Source organism: Uncinocarpus reesii, genomic scaffold, assembly GCF_000003515.1.
Source record: "Uncinocarpus reesii 1704 scaffold_3 genomic scaffold, whole genome shotgun sequence".
NCBI classification, from domain to species: Eukaryota; Fungi; Ascomycota; class Eurotiomycetes; order Onygenales; family Onygenaceae; genus Uncinocarpus; species Uncinocarpus reesii.
Window position 1 is genome coordinate 2212973 of NW_003052498.1, and position 13753 is coordinate 2226725.

At 48.6% G+C, this 13753-nt stretch overlaps 5 protein-coding genes across 5 annotated transcripts; 2 read left to right on the forward strand and 3 right to left on the reverse strand.

Moving 5' to 3' along the window:
- Positions 1-687: 687 nt before the first annotated feature.
- UREG_05532 (uncharacterized protein) lies at positions 688-2347 on the forward strand (the record flags this gene model as incomplete). Its single annotated transcript, XM_002584797.1, has 2 exons — positions 688-1340; positions 1402-2347. 2 exons carry the CDS (start codon positions 688-690, stop codon positions 2345-2347), a joined length of 1599 nt encoding a protein of 532 aa, XP_002584843.1.
- A 799-nt stretch (positions 2348-3146) lies between these two features.
- UREG_05533 (uncharacterized protein) lies at positions 3147-4111 on the reverse strand (the record flags this gene model as incomplete). The annotated part of the gene is made up of 3 exons (XM_002584798.1): positions 3147-3778; positions 3844-3959; positions 4044-4111. The coding sequence occupies 3 exons, from the start codon at positions 4109-4111 to the stop codon at positions 3147-3149; spliced, it is 816 nt and encodes a 271-aa protein (XP_002584844.1).
- A 1000-nt stretch (positions 4112-5111) lies between these two features.
- On the reverse strand, positions 5112-5670 carry UREG_05534 (mitochondrial 40S ribosomal protein MRP2; the record flags this gene model as incomplete). Its single annotated transcript, XM_002584799.1, has 3 exons — positions 5112-5174; positions 5291-5462; positions 5564-5670. The coding sequence occupies 3 exons, from the start codon at positions 5668-5670 to the stop codon at positions 5112-5114; spliced, it is 342 nt and encodes a 113-aa protein (XP_002584845.1).
- Positions 5671-6890: 1220 nt separating this feature from the next.
- On the forward strand, positions 6891-7483 carry UREG_05535 (uncharacterized protein; the record flags this gene model as incomplete). The annotated part of the gene is made up of 2 exons (XM_002584800.1): positions 6891-7022; positions 7109-7483. 2 exons carry the CDS (start codon positions 6891-6893, stop codon positions 7481-7483), a joined length of 507 nt encoding a protein of 168 aa, XP_002584846.1.
- Positions 7484-9547: 2064 nt separating this feature from the next.
- On the reverse strand, positions 9548-12116 carry UREG_05536 (uncharacterized protein; the record flags this gene model as incomplete). Its single annotated transcript, XM_002584801.1, has 2 exons — positions 9548-10232; positions 10408-12116. The coding sequence occupies 2 exons, from the start codon at positions 12114-12116 to the stop codon at positions 9548-9550; spliced, it is 2394 nt and encodes a 797-aa protein (XP_002584847.1).
- Positions 12117-13753: the final 1637 nt, after the last annotated feature.

The window sequence follows — 13753 nt, forward strand, 5'->3', positions numbered from 1 at the left end:
ATGCCTGGTGGCTAAATTATCTCTTGTTGACCGAGCTGGTTGTTGAATGGCACAGGGTTAACTTTCCTTCTTTCGATAGCGCATCTGGGTTATCAACTGTTTAATTTCTTGAGGATGAAAACAATATTCTTTTTCTTGGTTAAAACATACCGACGTTTCTTTCCCTTTATGTCATGCATTTAAAACGACAGGAAGACTGTAGACAAGCAACAAGGGAGGTTCATGGTGGTCAGCCAACATCCCGAATAAAACACAGCAGCACCTCCATTTGATTCCGAAGCCATCGGGTGGACAGCAAAAGACAATGAAAGTCATCACATTGCCTCTAGTATCAACCGAGTTGATAAAGTCCTAGGCGGGCTCTTAAAGCACGGGTCGCCTTTCTGGTCAGTGGCTTTCCCTTGCAATTGTACTGGCAATGAGGGTTAAAAGACATTTGGGATACGCAAAGCTGGTGATTACGTACGACGTTGACGCTTACTAAGCTGAGACAATAGTCATGTGACCCCGCGGCTCACGCCAAGAACCAACTCAAAGCTGATTGGTCGGTGTCGCGTCATCGCGCAGCAAGAGAGTTACAAACACGAGTCCAGCGAAAACAATAATTCCCGCTACTATCGAGGTGTTGGGAGGAGAAGGATAAACAAGGGACGTGAGGCCTCTTTGTTGCCTAAGAGTATAACATTAATGGATCCTGACCTCCCGTCGCCTCCCGTCGCTCGCTCGCAGCGGACCGTTGCTTCGCTTGCACGAGTCAGCGTGCCAAATGCGTCCCTCCCGTTCGCACAGCGTCCAGTGGGTTTGAACCTGGATGCGCTTTCCGGGCCGCCATCGAGCGATCCCCCGCTGTTCTCGAGTGATGATTTTCAGCCGGGGCTGGAGGATTACACGCCAAAGTCGTCATCTGGGGCGCGTCGGGGAGCGGAGCACGATGGAGGGGAAAATAAGACGGTGAGGAAGCGACGGTATCGCGGGACATGGTGGGGAGAGAAACTGCCCATTAAGAAGAAGAGGACAAGGACAGAGTTCAAGAAGAAGAGGGATCTGGACAGTGGCGTCTGGATGATGAGCGGTGACGATTCTTCCGGTCTGCTAAGTTCGGATGTCGTGGATGCGGCGGACGACTCTGAAATGGTTGGAGGTTCCAGGGCATCTGAAGAGAAGAGCTTTGAGAGTCCGGCTATCTGGGGGCTTCCGCAGGCGTCGATTGGATTGCACAGTGAAGGGGTTATGAGAAAACCCGTGAAGGCGGACCGCGCGATGGAAACCGAAGCTCAGAGACACGCCAGATCAGCGGTATATCGATGCCTGGAAGAAGGGAATGATAACGTGGATCTCTCGTAAGCTGACTATGCCCTTGTGTTGGTTTCAAAACCGTTCCAGCTTAACTACTCATGATAGATACTTCAATCTGGAAACGATCCCTCCTGGCATCTTGCAACCGCTCATCCAACTAACGAAAGAACCCACTTTGGAAAAGCCTCCGCTCTCTGAGGACGTTTACGGGCCGCTGGAGCCGTTCCTTCGACTTTATCTTCCGCAGAACCGTCTTACTTTCCTCCCGAAGGAAATATTCGATCTTGAAGAGCTGAAGGTACTTAGCCTGCGCCAGAATGAACTCAGCGAGGTTCCCTGTGCAATCCGAAAGCTCATCAAGCTGCAAGATTTGAACCTAGCCGTCAACAGGCTAACATATCTTCCATGGGAGATACTTGGGCTTATGCAAACAGGCGACTTGAAGCGCCTAACCGTCCACCCAAACCCCTTCGTCTCACTAAACGAAACCGAAATCGCTCAGTGGCACTGGGATGTCGAAGAAGGAACCACTCCCATCTCCGAGCGGCTAAAACAAAGCCACGACGCCGGTGACGATAATCCCCAAGCCTGGCTCCCTCTCCACATCGCAACAGGGCGAATCACGTACTTTGACCAGGAAGGCCGCCCGCTCCCACACAGCGACCGCCCACTCACCCGCACTTTTGCGCAATCCCTCCGCGAGCTCTCCCTGCAAGCCTGTTTGCGCTCTCCGCAGATGTCCCATCTCCTCGACCACACAGCCGACGACGGAACGGACGACCAGGGCTTGGATTGTCCGTCGTTTGTCGCGCGGCTCTTGGATTTTGCCAGGCTCGTCAAACGAACGGGTGATCGAGCGTGTTCTGTTTGTGGACGGACGTATGTGATACCTCGAGTTGAGTGGGTGGAGTGGTGGGATTGTTCACCGTATGAGAACGGGTCGAAGATCGGGAGGGTGAATGGGCAACGGCTGTGGCCTTTGCCGTTTGTAAGGAGGGGATGTAGCTGGGGATGTGGGATGGCGGCAGTCGAGGGGAAAGTGAGTGACTAGTGGACGTTTCTCTCGAGTGAGTGGGAAAACAGCCGGAGAAGCTCGCAGACTTTACTTTTTTGGGTGAATATATTTTCTGCTGCATCTAGACCTTTAATAGCACCGTTGTCGTATAGTTAATCTGTAGATATACCTTTGACTTTTTTACATAGAAGTCATGCTCTGGTCGAAGTAATAGAGCATAAGTTGAACCACTGACATTGATAAACATGAAATATTCATTGTCGCTGCTATTATTAAAAAAATAGGCACCTTTATCAATTCGCCGCGCTTTGCTGACAGCTCGCTAAGACCACATCCCCTCAAACCATTCGCCAGTTCCCTCAAACTTGCATAAATCCGGAATTTGGAAGCAATCCCAAAAAGCAAACCGAGAAATAATTCATGAAATCAAAAGGGCCCGTTCAGTTCTCTTCACCATTACCGTCAAGCGTCATCCCCCTCCTCCCACGCCATCTTAGCTGCCCCATCTTCCATTTCCTCATTCAAGACTATCTCGATCTCCTCGAGCCTCGGGTTTTCATGCATCTTATCTAACCATGCCACCATGCCCTCCCATGCATTTGGCATGACGCATTCAACGTGCATCAATTCCCCTGACGAGTAGCAGTTACATCCAAACTTGTACCTGCCCGGCACACTATGATGAAGTGGTTTGTCAGAGACCATGTAGGCTCGGGTACGTGTGGCGATGAATCTAGCGAACTCAGGTGGGTGGAGGTGATTGGTATCATGAAGGGGATTAGAGAGGCAGATTGCTGAGACGCGTGATTGCCAAGTTTGCCCTGAGAGAAAATAGTTAGCACCGTAAACCGACAATATAATATGAAGTTTGAAGGTGGGTATATCTACAGTGTTCGGCTAGATATCTGATAGCCCCTAAGCCGCCCTCTGCGAGACCAATAATGTCGATTTTGGCAGTTTCGGAGAGCGATTTTGCGAGGACTTCCTCAAACACATATGTGATGTGGTCTTGCCAATTTTCGTTCCCCGGGATCTTATTGCGATAGCTCATTTTCATGGGCGGATCAACGGCGTATCGTCGTGGAATTGCGTGCCAAGTTGGGAGAGAAACTGCACGTTCTCCATGAGAGTACCAGACCAGCTGCCCCGGGTTGGCCAGAACAAGTCCTGATTTCCGCGTTGTCTTGCTATTATTGGCATCCTTGCTTTCTTTTGAATCTCCAACGACAGCTTTAGCGAAATTGACTGCAGACCCGAAATTGAGACCCTGTTCCATTGCGCGGTAGGCCCAGATTCCTAGGTCCTGAGCTGGTTCACCAAATACGACGATAACGCGTGATTGACTCCCCAAAGACGAAGAAACTAGGATTGGAACATGCTGCGACTTGGGAGACGCGCCAATCGGGAGGCGCAGCGTTTGCAAGCCCAAATTGTGCAGTCTTGAGAGGACAATATCACGAATGCAGTCTGTTTACCAGATCCATCAATTAGATGTCAAGAGGGAATTCGAACAAGTGTTATGCATAGCTCACTATTCATAGCTTCCTTCTGCATCTCATTATAGCGGTCATTCGCGTTGATTTTATAGAGAAACTTCTCCAACGGGTGGCTAATCATCCGGATCTGATCATTTTCATTAATGAAATATCTGTACATAGGGATCTCCGTCAGCATCAGTGTCATCAAATGTTTTTCCATGAAGGGGCATAGGACAAGGTTGATAGCAACGCACCCAAGCTTCTTCAAATCACTCGGGAAGACGGGATCGCTGGGCAGCGACTCCTTTCGAAAAACGAACATGATTCCACGTTTGAATCCGCTGTGCACAGTTCCAAGGAACGGCCGGAGCAATCGAGAATCAACGGTCGAAGCCCAAAGGGATATTGGAGAAAAGAGGGGATGTAAGTTGAGGTTCAGGTTCAGGTTCACCATGGGGGAAATATTGAACTGCTTCTAGTTCAAAACAAAGGAAAGAAGTGAAAAGAACAATCAAAAGGGTGAAGGGCAAGCCTGCAGTCACCCTTTGAACTTGCTCAACTAGACAGCTACTAGTTAATTGTCGTCTGGATGGACGCAATCGCCAGGGCATAGTAACACCCAACGCTTGAAGCAGTGGCTGAACGAATGACAGATAGGAGCAAGCTGAATATTTTCTCACTTCTACATATTCAAAATTGCAACTCCTTTATCCAAATATCTTTGATGCAAAGCAGCGAGATGCTGAAGATATAGCTGGTTGGATGCATCGATGAGTCGATTTTGTTTCACTTCATTTCAGGCTGGCAATCGGCAGCCTCAGACCAGATCTTCGAATGCGAAACTTGCCCAATCCCTCCCAAGAACCCAACGCATGATCTCACGGTCCGCGCCGCACAAGCGGGCTCGTTCTATGTAGGATCTGAGAGGAGCCATTTTCGATTTTTATTTTCCCCATTTACGACGTGCTCTACGCTGTATAGACAGCTAGTCTATTTTACTTGGTTTGAAATACCTCCAGCTCAGACAACTCCTTCTACTTGAACGCAGCAAACAGATGGTCGTTTGATTGAAGGCAAATAACGTATTGCTATTCTGAGCGGAGACCATAGCGGCGTATGAGGGCTGAGAGCGAGGCACACAAAAACTTCACCCCCATAGCGGGTGATAAAAAGAGATCTCAACGTTCGTTTCTTCAAATGCCCCATACATAATTTACACCCTTATCCTTTATATTATTCCAAAAACGCCGAAATCCGTCGTAGGATCGCCGGACGAAACCGCTTTATTGCTACATGTGAAAAGACCCCAAGCCGTGTGTAAATCACCAACTGGCCTTTTGAACGCCGGGGAGATCTCCTGCTAAAGCGTGTTCTCGGAATTGAAACTGTAGAAGAAACATGATTAGTTACCAGCCCAACCTGAAAAGATAAAAGTTGTTCAATCCATATAAAACTTCTCGATCGCTTAAACGGATTACGTCGTGTGAATCGCGGTACGTACTCTAGCCATTTTAAAATCTCTAAACACTCCGCGAGCTATACCACCGGCAGTGCATCGGTTCTTGATTACCGTAGATCTCGTGTAGGAATGCATCTGAGAAAGCTGAAGTTGCGCTTGGGCGCGGACGCGCATCGGAAGGGAAGTGTTGCGCATGAGGTAACGGAGAGCTTGCCTAGATTGATTTGGACTGGTTAGCAGACAGCTCTAGCGACAGTGATCTTGTTTGGCACGCTTCATCAAACAAACTGCATCCTCGACTTGGTTGCGACAGACCTTTCCGGCTCATACTCCATAAAGACCTTCCGCTTCGTGTGATCACGGATCACCTTAGCATTAATGTAGCCGCAGATATCCAACCGCTTCGCCCGGAATTGCGACATGGTGGGCCAAGTTTTCTTATCGATTCAGAGTTCCTTGCTTGCTGTGTTCAGAGATTCAACTTTTGATATCGGCCATTGCATACAGGGCGGAATGGCTTATATAAGCACGGGCTTGGCAGTTCGATAACTTGACCGGATGGTGTATAGAAAGGTTGCCGGAGATACTCTTATAATGCAGCCCGACAGATATAGGTTATGGAGGAAGGGCCTTGGCCAGTGGTTATTTCATTTCGTGAGTGATCCGAAAAGAATGTGTCTACGGTTGTAACCATAATCAGCTATACGACGCCTTCCCCACCTAGACTCTGGCCCCAGTGTTCAAGTCACGAAGGCTCAATCTTTTCGCGAAAAGCACAGTTCGTCAAATGCAGCCGTTTGAGTAACGTTTTTCAATAGAAACGGTCTATAATCAATGTACAAAGAGTCTCCGATCAAAATTTCCCCCTCACCCTCGTCAACGGCGCAGTTTATACATGAGTCGTAGACATGCCTTCTTCCGTCGCGGTATCTGCGCCTAGTGCTTCTCAGCAGCCTTCACTTGTCTGTTTGGGTTTCGTGGGTCATTTCTGAATTCCTCGGCTGCGATCATTGTCAGTTTATAAGCGGAAGGAAAGCGGGGATGTCGGAAACGACGATTAATATTGGGAGCCGAATTGAGAAATTGAGAATGTGGAAAATAAAGCCCAACAAAAGTCGCACTGAGAAAAATAGAGAGGAAAGAGAGCGCTCACAGTTCATCATAGCGTTCTGGAGGGAATTGATGCCGTATGCGATGACCAAGGCTGCCGTCCAGAGGTCAGTAATCCAATTGATCCTCCACCATGATATTGACCAAGCTCAATCCGTTCGAAGTAGCATCCTGGAATCCGGAATCATAACGGGAGAATAGAACGTACAGGCAACGAAGAAAGGAGCCATCGGGCGGACTATCCGTATCGATCATGATTAGCGCAATGTTCACCAACTCTGGCAATTGAGACTTACTGGGCGCCGAATATTTCTTGAGAGCAAGACGCATCTTGATTGTTTCGAAACGTAACTAGAACCGGTATGAAATTGGGTCCGTCTGCGAGAGCGAAGGGAGGTTGTTACTTGCGTTGTCGTCGGTACCAATTTGGGTGTGATGTCGGGCTCTTTTCGCAGGCATCACGTGACGGCTTTATGGGCGGACCTCAGCTTCCGAAAAATCAACATAGATGAGAGACACCCGCGATCATAAAATGGCAGCTTCATTATCCTCCTCCGTATCTTCTTTGCAGTCATCGCTGCAACTGCTCGAATCGTCTATTGACGTACTGGACAGTGGCGTACACGACTTTCCTCGCCTGTGCAAAGTCCTCCAATCGACAAGAGTCAGCTTAGCCAACTCCTAATAACGGATATAGATTCAAGCACTCCCGGTGTCTGAGCACTTTTGAACTAACAATCCATTTTCCAGCATTTCGAACTACTCCCCGAACCAACTCTCCATGAAGCTCAAAAGGCCATACTTGACGAAATAACACCCAGTATCGCACATCTCCTCAACCTTGCCGAGAACCATATCGACAAGCTCGCGCGACGCGAAGAGTCTCTCAAAGCTAAATGTGAACTACAGGAGGGAAGGCTTTCGCGTGATTCAAGACCATCTTCGCGCAGTGGTGATCTCGCGAATCGAACAATTGGTGCCAGCAGCACTGGTAGTAGTGCCCGAGCAGCTGAACTTCGGAAACTGGTACAAAAGAAAGAGCGGTTAAAATACGCAGTGGAGCGGTTGGAGTTGCAGTCGAGGCAGAGAGAAAGGCAGTTGAGGAAGAGTATGGCAGCGCAGTGAATAGGCGGATAAATTGCGTGCGTTCTACTAGATTCGCGTCCCGGATTAAGTGTCAATCAGACACATAAGGGAACGGTGAACATTAGGTGGTATATTTGCTGCCACTGAATTGCTCGGTATTGAAAGAACTGGGATAATGCCTCAAATTAAGGACAGAAGACACTAGATTTCGAGGCTAACTCTGGGGGAATCTATTCTCAGAAAAGAGTAATAATCACGAATGCTCAACGCAGCACAGAGCAAGCTAATAAACAAGAGCATTCACAGCAAGTGCTGGATACGGCGATTGCATTTTGAGTTGGTCCCAATTTAACTACATTCTAAATTTTACTTGCTCGCTCTGGTTAGTATAATCTCGTTTTGTAATTTGAACATATTGTGTTCCCGGCTGTCGTCTCATAGCACAAGCAGATACCTGCAATCCTAGAAAGGATAGCATAGAGCCTATGATTTGCTTTGATAGTGCCACGCTCTTCCCCAGGATTTGGCAAGGTCATTAGCCTTGTCCCAAACCCGGTATTCGTCAGACATAATTACTTCAAAACAACGACGAGTTTTGGATTTGCTGACCGAGCGATTTATCCGGGCAGTCTTGTAGTGGGAGGCAACTTGAGAAACAGCCCATTCTGATAGCACGGGTCAGTTTTCCCAATTATCTCGGTCTCAAATCAGCAATAAGGTCAGCAATATCAACGGTGTGCTCACTGGCAACTTTTCTTCGATCGACATCTACATTGATGACAGGGGCAGTAACCTGCGCTGCTTGCTGTTTTGCAACATTAGCAAGTGTAGCTACTCTAGCCCTCTAAACCCGCTTCTCGTGAGCAGGTCATTTGACGTCGGAGATGAGCTGGATTAGCTCATCTCAGTCTGTTCGTGTGGCGCACCCCAATCTACTTGAAAAGTAGATCAGGCCGTGGAGATCAATGGCCCGTTGGACTGCGGCAGTCAGCGGGACCTATACAATATGGTCACTGTCAGCGCAACCTTCCGCTAAACGCCTCGCAAACGGCACAAGGTAATAGCCAGTTCCAACGCAAAATGCACCCACCGGAACGGGCGGTCGTGGTGTAAAAAAAACCAAGGCTAGTAACCCTTGAATTGCTGAGAGTTAAACACAGAGAGGCCCCGGTTTGATGATCAATGCGACTGCGTAAAATGTCAAGGCATATTTCTCTGGAAAAGCGATAGACATAACAAACGGACGGGGTAGGATATATGCAAGCAACGGGAATGGATATAATGGAGTAGCGAGCGTTGCCCAGTTTGGGATTGAATGATAAAATTGAACTGAGCTTCTGCTGAGAACAGCAGAGAGACGAAGAGGGAAAAAAGAGAAGAGGAAATGAGGGTATAGCAAGCAAGATATAAGTAAAAATATAAGGTAGTTGAGAGAGAAGTAAGAAGCGCTCATATGCTTCTGTGTTTAAATACCAGAATAGCTAACCGGAGAGCGTAGGGCACAAGCTAGAAGCAATATGAGGTTGAAATGAGTCCTCGATGCAGAATTTGAATTCAGAATTCTCATGAAATAAAAGACCACCTAGATTCTGAATTCAACTCTAAGTGTCAAATCCTCATTTACAGAGGATTTGAGAGATATTGGGCTGCAAAGTATGAGGGCAAACAACCTCCTATGAACATGGAACATTGTTCATTCTCAACTCCTCTAGGAACAAGCTATGAGGATTATATGGGACACATTGAGACTCACATGATGGGGAGCCATATGATGCAACTGATATATGTCGATCAAGATGTGCGTGAAAGAACAACTTAGGAGCAGGCAGTAGGTATAGTGAGATGTTCGTGCTGTTCACTGGTCAGAGAGATATCTCAGGACTTGTATTAAGAGTGAGGACATGTAGCAGATACAAAAATTGATTCGAGATTGATACATCCCATTTAAAAAAACCCCATTCGCCATGATCCTACACCGTCCGTCCCGATTATCAAGCGTCATATAACACAAGTAGGGGCCCCCATGGGGGCCATGAGGTTTGGGATAAGGATTTGGCTCTCTTCCACGATTCCATTAGCTGAGCCTCTGAGGAGTTGGACACATCATGATATGTCAGAGCTTCCACGCTTCTCCAACCGTTGCCGGAGTAGCTTCTTCTGCATCTTTTTCACCCAGTTAGGCATAATTGAGTCGGGTCGTGCTCCCAAAACATTCTCGTCTCCTATCTCTTTCTCATTGAGATCTGCCTTGTTGGCCTTCTTTCTCGGTCTTTTGCCCCTTCCCTCTGCCTCGGCCTTGAATTTATGCATCGTTTTTTCGTACTCGGGAATTTCAATTCCCTCCTCGCTCAGTGGATTTGGGCCCCAAACTGTGGTTCTAAAAGGATCTTGATCCTTTTCTTTAACCTTTTGTTTTCGCGCGGTCAATTCATCCCCTGAAGTCGAGTCCTTCTCGACGCCCAGCCTCAAATTTCGCGAAATTCGTGTCTTTGCACCTAGACTCCAGAGATCACCCCATTTAGACTTGCGTGCGTCGTGGTATCCTTGTTTGCTGAACGAGCGAGAAACGGTCCAGCGCTCAATCTTTCCCGCGGGCGTGCACATGTCCATCACTACATGTCCTTTCCGTTTGATAGGTGGAAAGAGGATTCGAGGAAGAGAAAGGTGGTTGACTTGTGGGGTTATCGATTTCTCCATTTCCTTGGAATTCCCATGATTGCCGGCACTATCCAGGAAAGATTCATAGCCAGAGAAAGCTGCGTTTGTTGCATTCTGGCCTTGGATTATACTCTGGGTTTCGCGAAAGGTCAACCCCTCGCTGGACAGCCAAATAACTAAACTCCACGTCTTCATGATTTTTGCCAGCAGATCCCGCAATTGTCCGGAGGAAGGGCGGGTGTGCATAGCGTTGGGGGAAACGGCAGAAGTCCCGTTTTGCGACCTTTTTCCCTGCGTTGACATACATCGGACATTTCGAATGGTTTGTACACGGCGCAACGATCATCCCTGGCTCCTTTTGCACAATTGTCTCTTCACCCGAAGACCCCAGGATCTTTTCATAACTCGTCGATCCCGGAGAAGCAATTAATTTCTCGAGGATCATTTCTCGAGCACCTCCAATGACATCGAAACCTCGTCGAATGCCCTTTTCTACCAGAATGAGAACACCGCCATTGGGATTCAGCATGGACCAGAGGTTCTGAACATATTCCTTGCGCATGTAATCTTCTGAGAAACGCATCAGAGCATGCGACGCAATAATCACGTCAAAATGCTTGCGTTGTGGAGGCGAATGAAGGTAGTTTGGTAATCGAGGGATAAATGTTGTATTGTCAAGAAGCATGCTAGTGCGTAGTCGTAGGGCATCAGAGCCAACCAAAACCGTGGATTTACCTTGAGAAAATTGAAATTCCGGAGGTTGATCAGGGTATATCAACGACCATTCTGCCTTGAGCGCTTCTCTCCATGCCAGGATGCCAGCTCCTGCGCCTCCAGCATCAAGGACTTTTGGGCCTCCTTCTTGATTAATCAGGTCCCTCAACCATTGGGTACCCAGCCTCTTTCGGACTTCTGTCAAGATACTTAACGACGTAGCGTACATACCTGGATACAGAACCGTAAGAAAGAGATTGGCTTCCATATCCGACATGCCGGGCTGACTCGCAGACAAAGGTATAGGCTCTTCAGGGGTGCTTAATGAGGCCGTTGTAGTAGACTTGGATAGAGACCTGTCGAATAGTTTATACGCGGCCTCTCTCATATGTTTCCCTTTGGTATCGGAGAGGAACTCATTGAAAGGCTTCTGGAGCACATCCATTGGAACCGCTACTGTAGAAGGGGACGTTGCAAATTTTCCACCAAGAGTTGTTGGGTGTGTGCGCGGATGACCGTCCCCGGGAGCGTCGTAATCTTCGAAAGTGTCGGAGACCATTTCCGCGTCCAATTGTTCCGCAACGGCACGTGTCCGTCTTTCTAAGCCCTCCAAGCTAGAATCCAAATCAACAGTCGACGATCCTTCTACCACAGTATCAATCGGTGGTGCAAACTCGACCTCGACCAGGCCACCCTCCCCATCGTCACGGAAAAGCGCGTTTACTTCATCCTCCCGCGCTTGAGTATCCGGTTGCGTCTCCGGCAAGACCGCCGGCGCCCCATATAGCCGTGTATACAGAACAGTCTCTTCCTCGTTTAACTCTCCTTCCGGTAACGAATCTCCGAACTGCTGTCTTGCCAGTCTAACCCTCTCGGTCAGAGTCTCCTGGTTCAGATGGCCTAATGCGTCGACAAATTCGTCCGTCAAGCGGAGCTCAAAGATATGGGTGAGCTTGGGAAACTCCTCCAAAAGTCCCAGCTCGTCCGCATGATCCAAGAGGTCAAAATGATGCGCGTGTATCCGGTCGAGTAAAGCGAAGATAGCGGCTTTGTTTGAGGCTGCGGAGTTCGATAACGACGTGGAATATAATCGCGAGCGAGAATGTCTGTTTCGGAGGGCCGTCGACGGCGATAACCTGGAAAAGCTGCTATGTGAACGGATTGCTCCTGGTGTTATGAGACTCGAGTTCAGGGTCAAGAGAGACGGGTTGAGGCTGGAGCGTATCCGACCGGTGAAGAGGCGCAAACCATTGTGAGAACAAGCTGAGCAAATATTCGCAGTTGATCCGCTAGATAGCATAGTTTTTGCGGCGGTATCCTTCGTCGAACGCTGCGAACTTCACAAAGATAAAAGCTGAGGATGCGCGAGACAGCGTTTTCACTCCGAAGGCGAACTCGATGCCAAGCCAAAAGTTATCCCGATTAGACTTTCCCGCTAACCGCAACCTTAACTTAAATCCACGTGACAGAGTTAACATCACGTGAGTATGCAGCCGATTAGTCATCCTCAACGAGAAGACGATTCGCTACTCCGTACGGAGTATACAACAAGTACTCCAGACATCGTGCTTTATTTGCTACTGTTCTGCTCACTCACTCACTGTCGCTCTCCTCATCGCCCATTACAATGGCTAGTGCCTTTCTCAGTTTCGCTGCTTCATGTTCCAGCGCGGTGAGCTTGGCCATGGCGGCCATCAAACTCGGATCCTGGGTCTCCACCCTTACCTTCTCTCTCACCTTGACCTCTTCGCCATTCCAATGAAATACGTCACCAGACTCATCGTGGTTCTGCTGTTTGGCTCCAAATAACCTGTCTCGCAGAGAAAAGCCGCTAAGCCCAATCTCCGGAGCAAAATATGTGGTTGGCACCTCGGACGTGCCGTGTGGCTCAAGAGTACGAAGATACAACACTAATGCCGCCTCGGAGACTGTGAGATAAAATGAGAGGTGATTGGGGAGAGGTGGGTCGAATGCCTGTAGAGTAAGTCAGCTTGGGCAGCGCAGTTGTAGGCGGGCATGTATACATTCACATCCGCGCTCCCCTCAGTCCACGGCTTTTTCATGTCTTCGCGATCGCCTTTCAAGGCATGTCGCGCTTCTGCAATATAACCATGTAGTAACCGTAGTTGACCTGATATGAAGCTAGCATTCATTGGGTCCCCTGTGAAGGTACTGATATCCACAGCATCGAGACTGTCGTTTATGTGCCGGCGTGCCAAAGCAACCTGGTTCAAAACCAATTCTGGAGCAGTATGAGTAGTAGAAAGACACAGCCTGGTAGAGCTGGAGCCACGTGGAGGAGGAAGAGAGTTTAACCGAAGGTGAATGTCCTATGAGTGGTAAACGAGACGCTTATTAGTCCCGTCTTGGAGCCTGCTCTATCATGCACGCCGGGAGTAAACGACCAAAGGAACGCCATACAACTCACCCCCTTTACAATGTTCGGTCCAACCCTCGTGATGTAGCCTTTAACACTCTCGGACCGTAACGAGGAGAGGACCAATGTTGAACCTGGCTCGGTGGGAGCAAGGAGGGCAACGCACTCTTGGAGGCCTTCTCGCATAGCAGCCAACGATTCCTGGAGTGATTTCAGCAGCCACTCAAGTTCACGGGACTAAAATGAAGATTAGATCAGTTGAACGGCCGCGTTTCGCTAGGATGGAGGATTAGTCGGGTACCAAGCATTGCTCTTCCTCCCGCTTGAGCTGGCTGGGAGGGATGGGCGGATACACCCAAGTGGCCATGTTGTAAAAGGAAAACTGCGCCGCCGAGATAACATTCAAAACACAAATATTAACAAGTAACCCTCCATATAACAAGAGATCCTTTCCTTTCTTTCAACCCAGCTACATTATTACATTTCATGGCAGCCGTCGTCACTGTTGGCGTCTGAGATGCAGCCAGAGCAGTGCTGACTCAGCTCCCTCCGACGTGAAT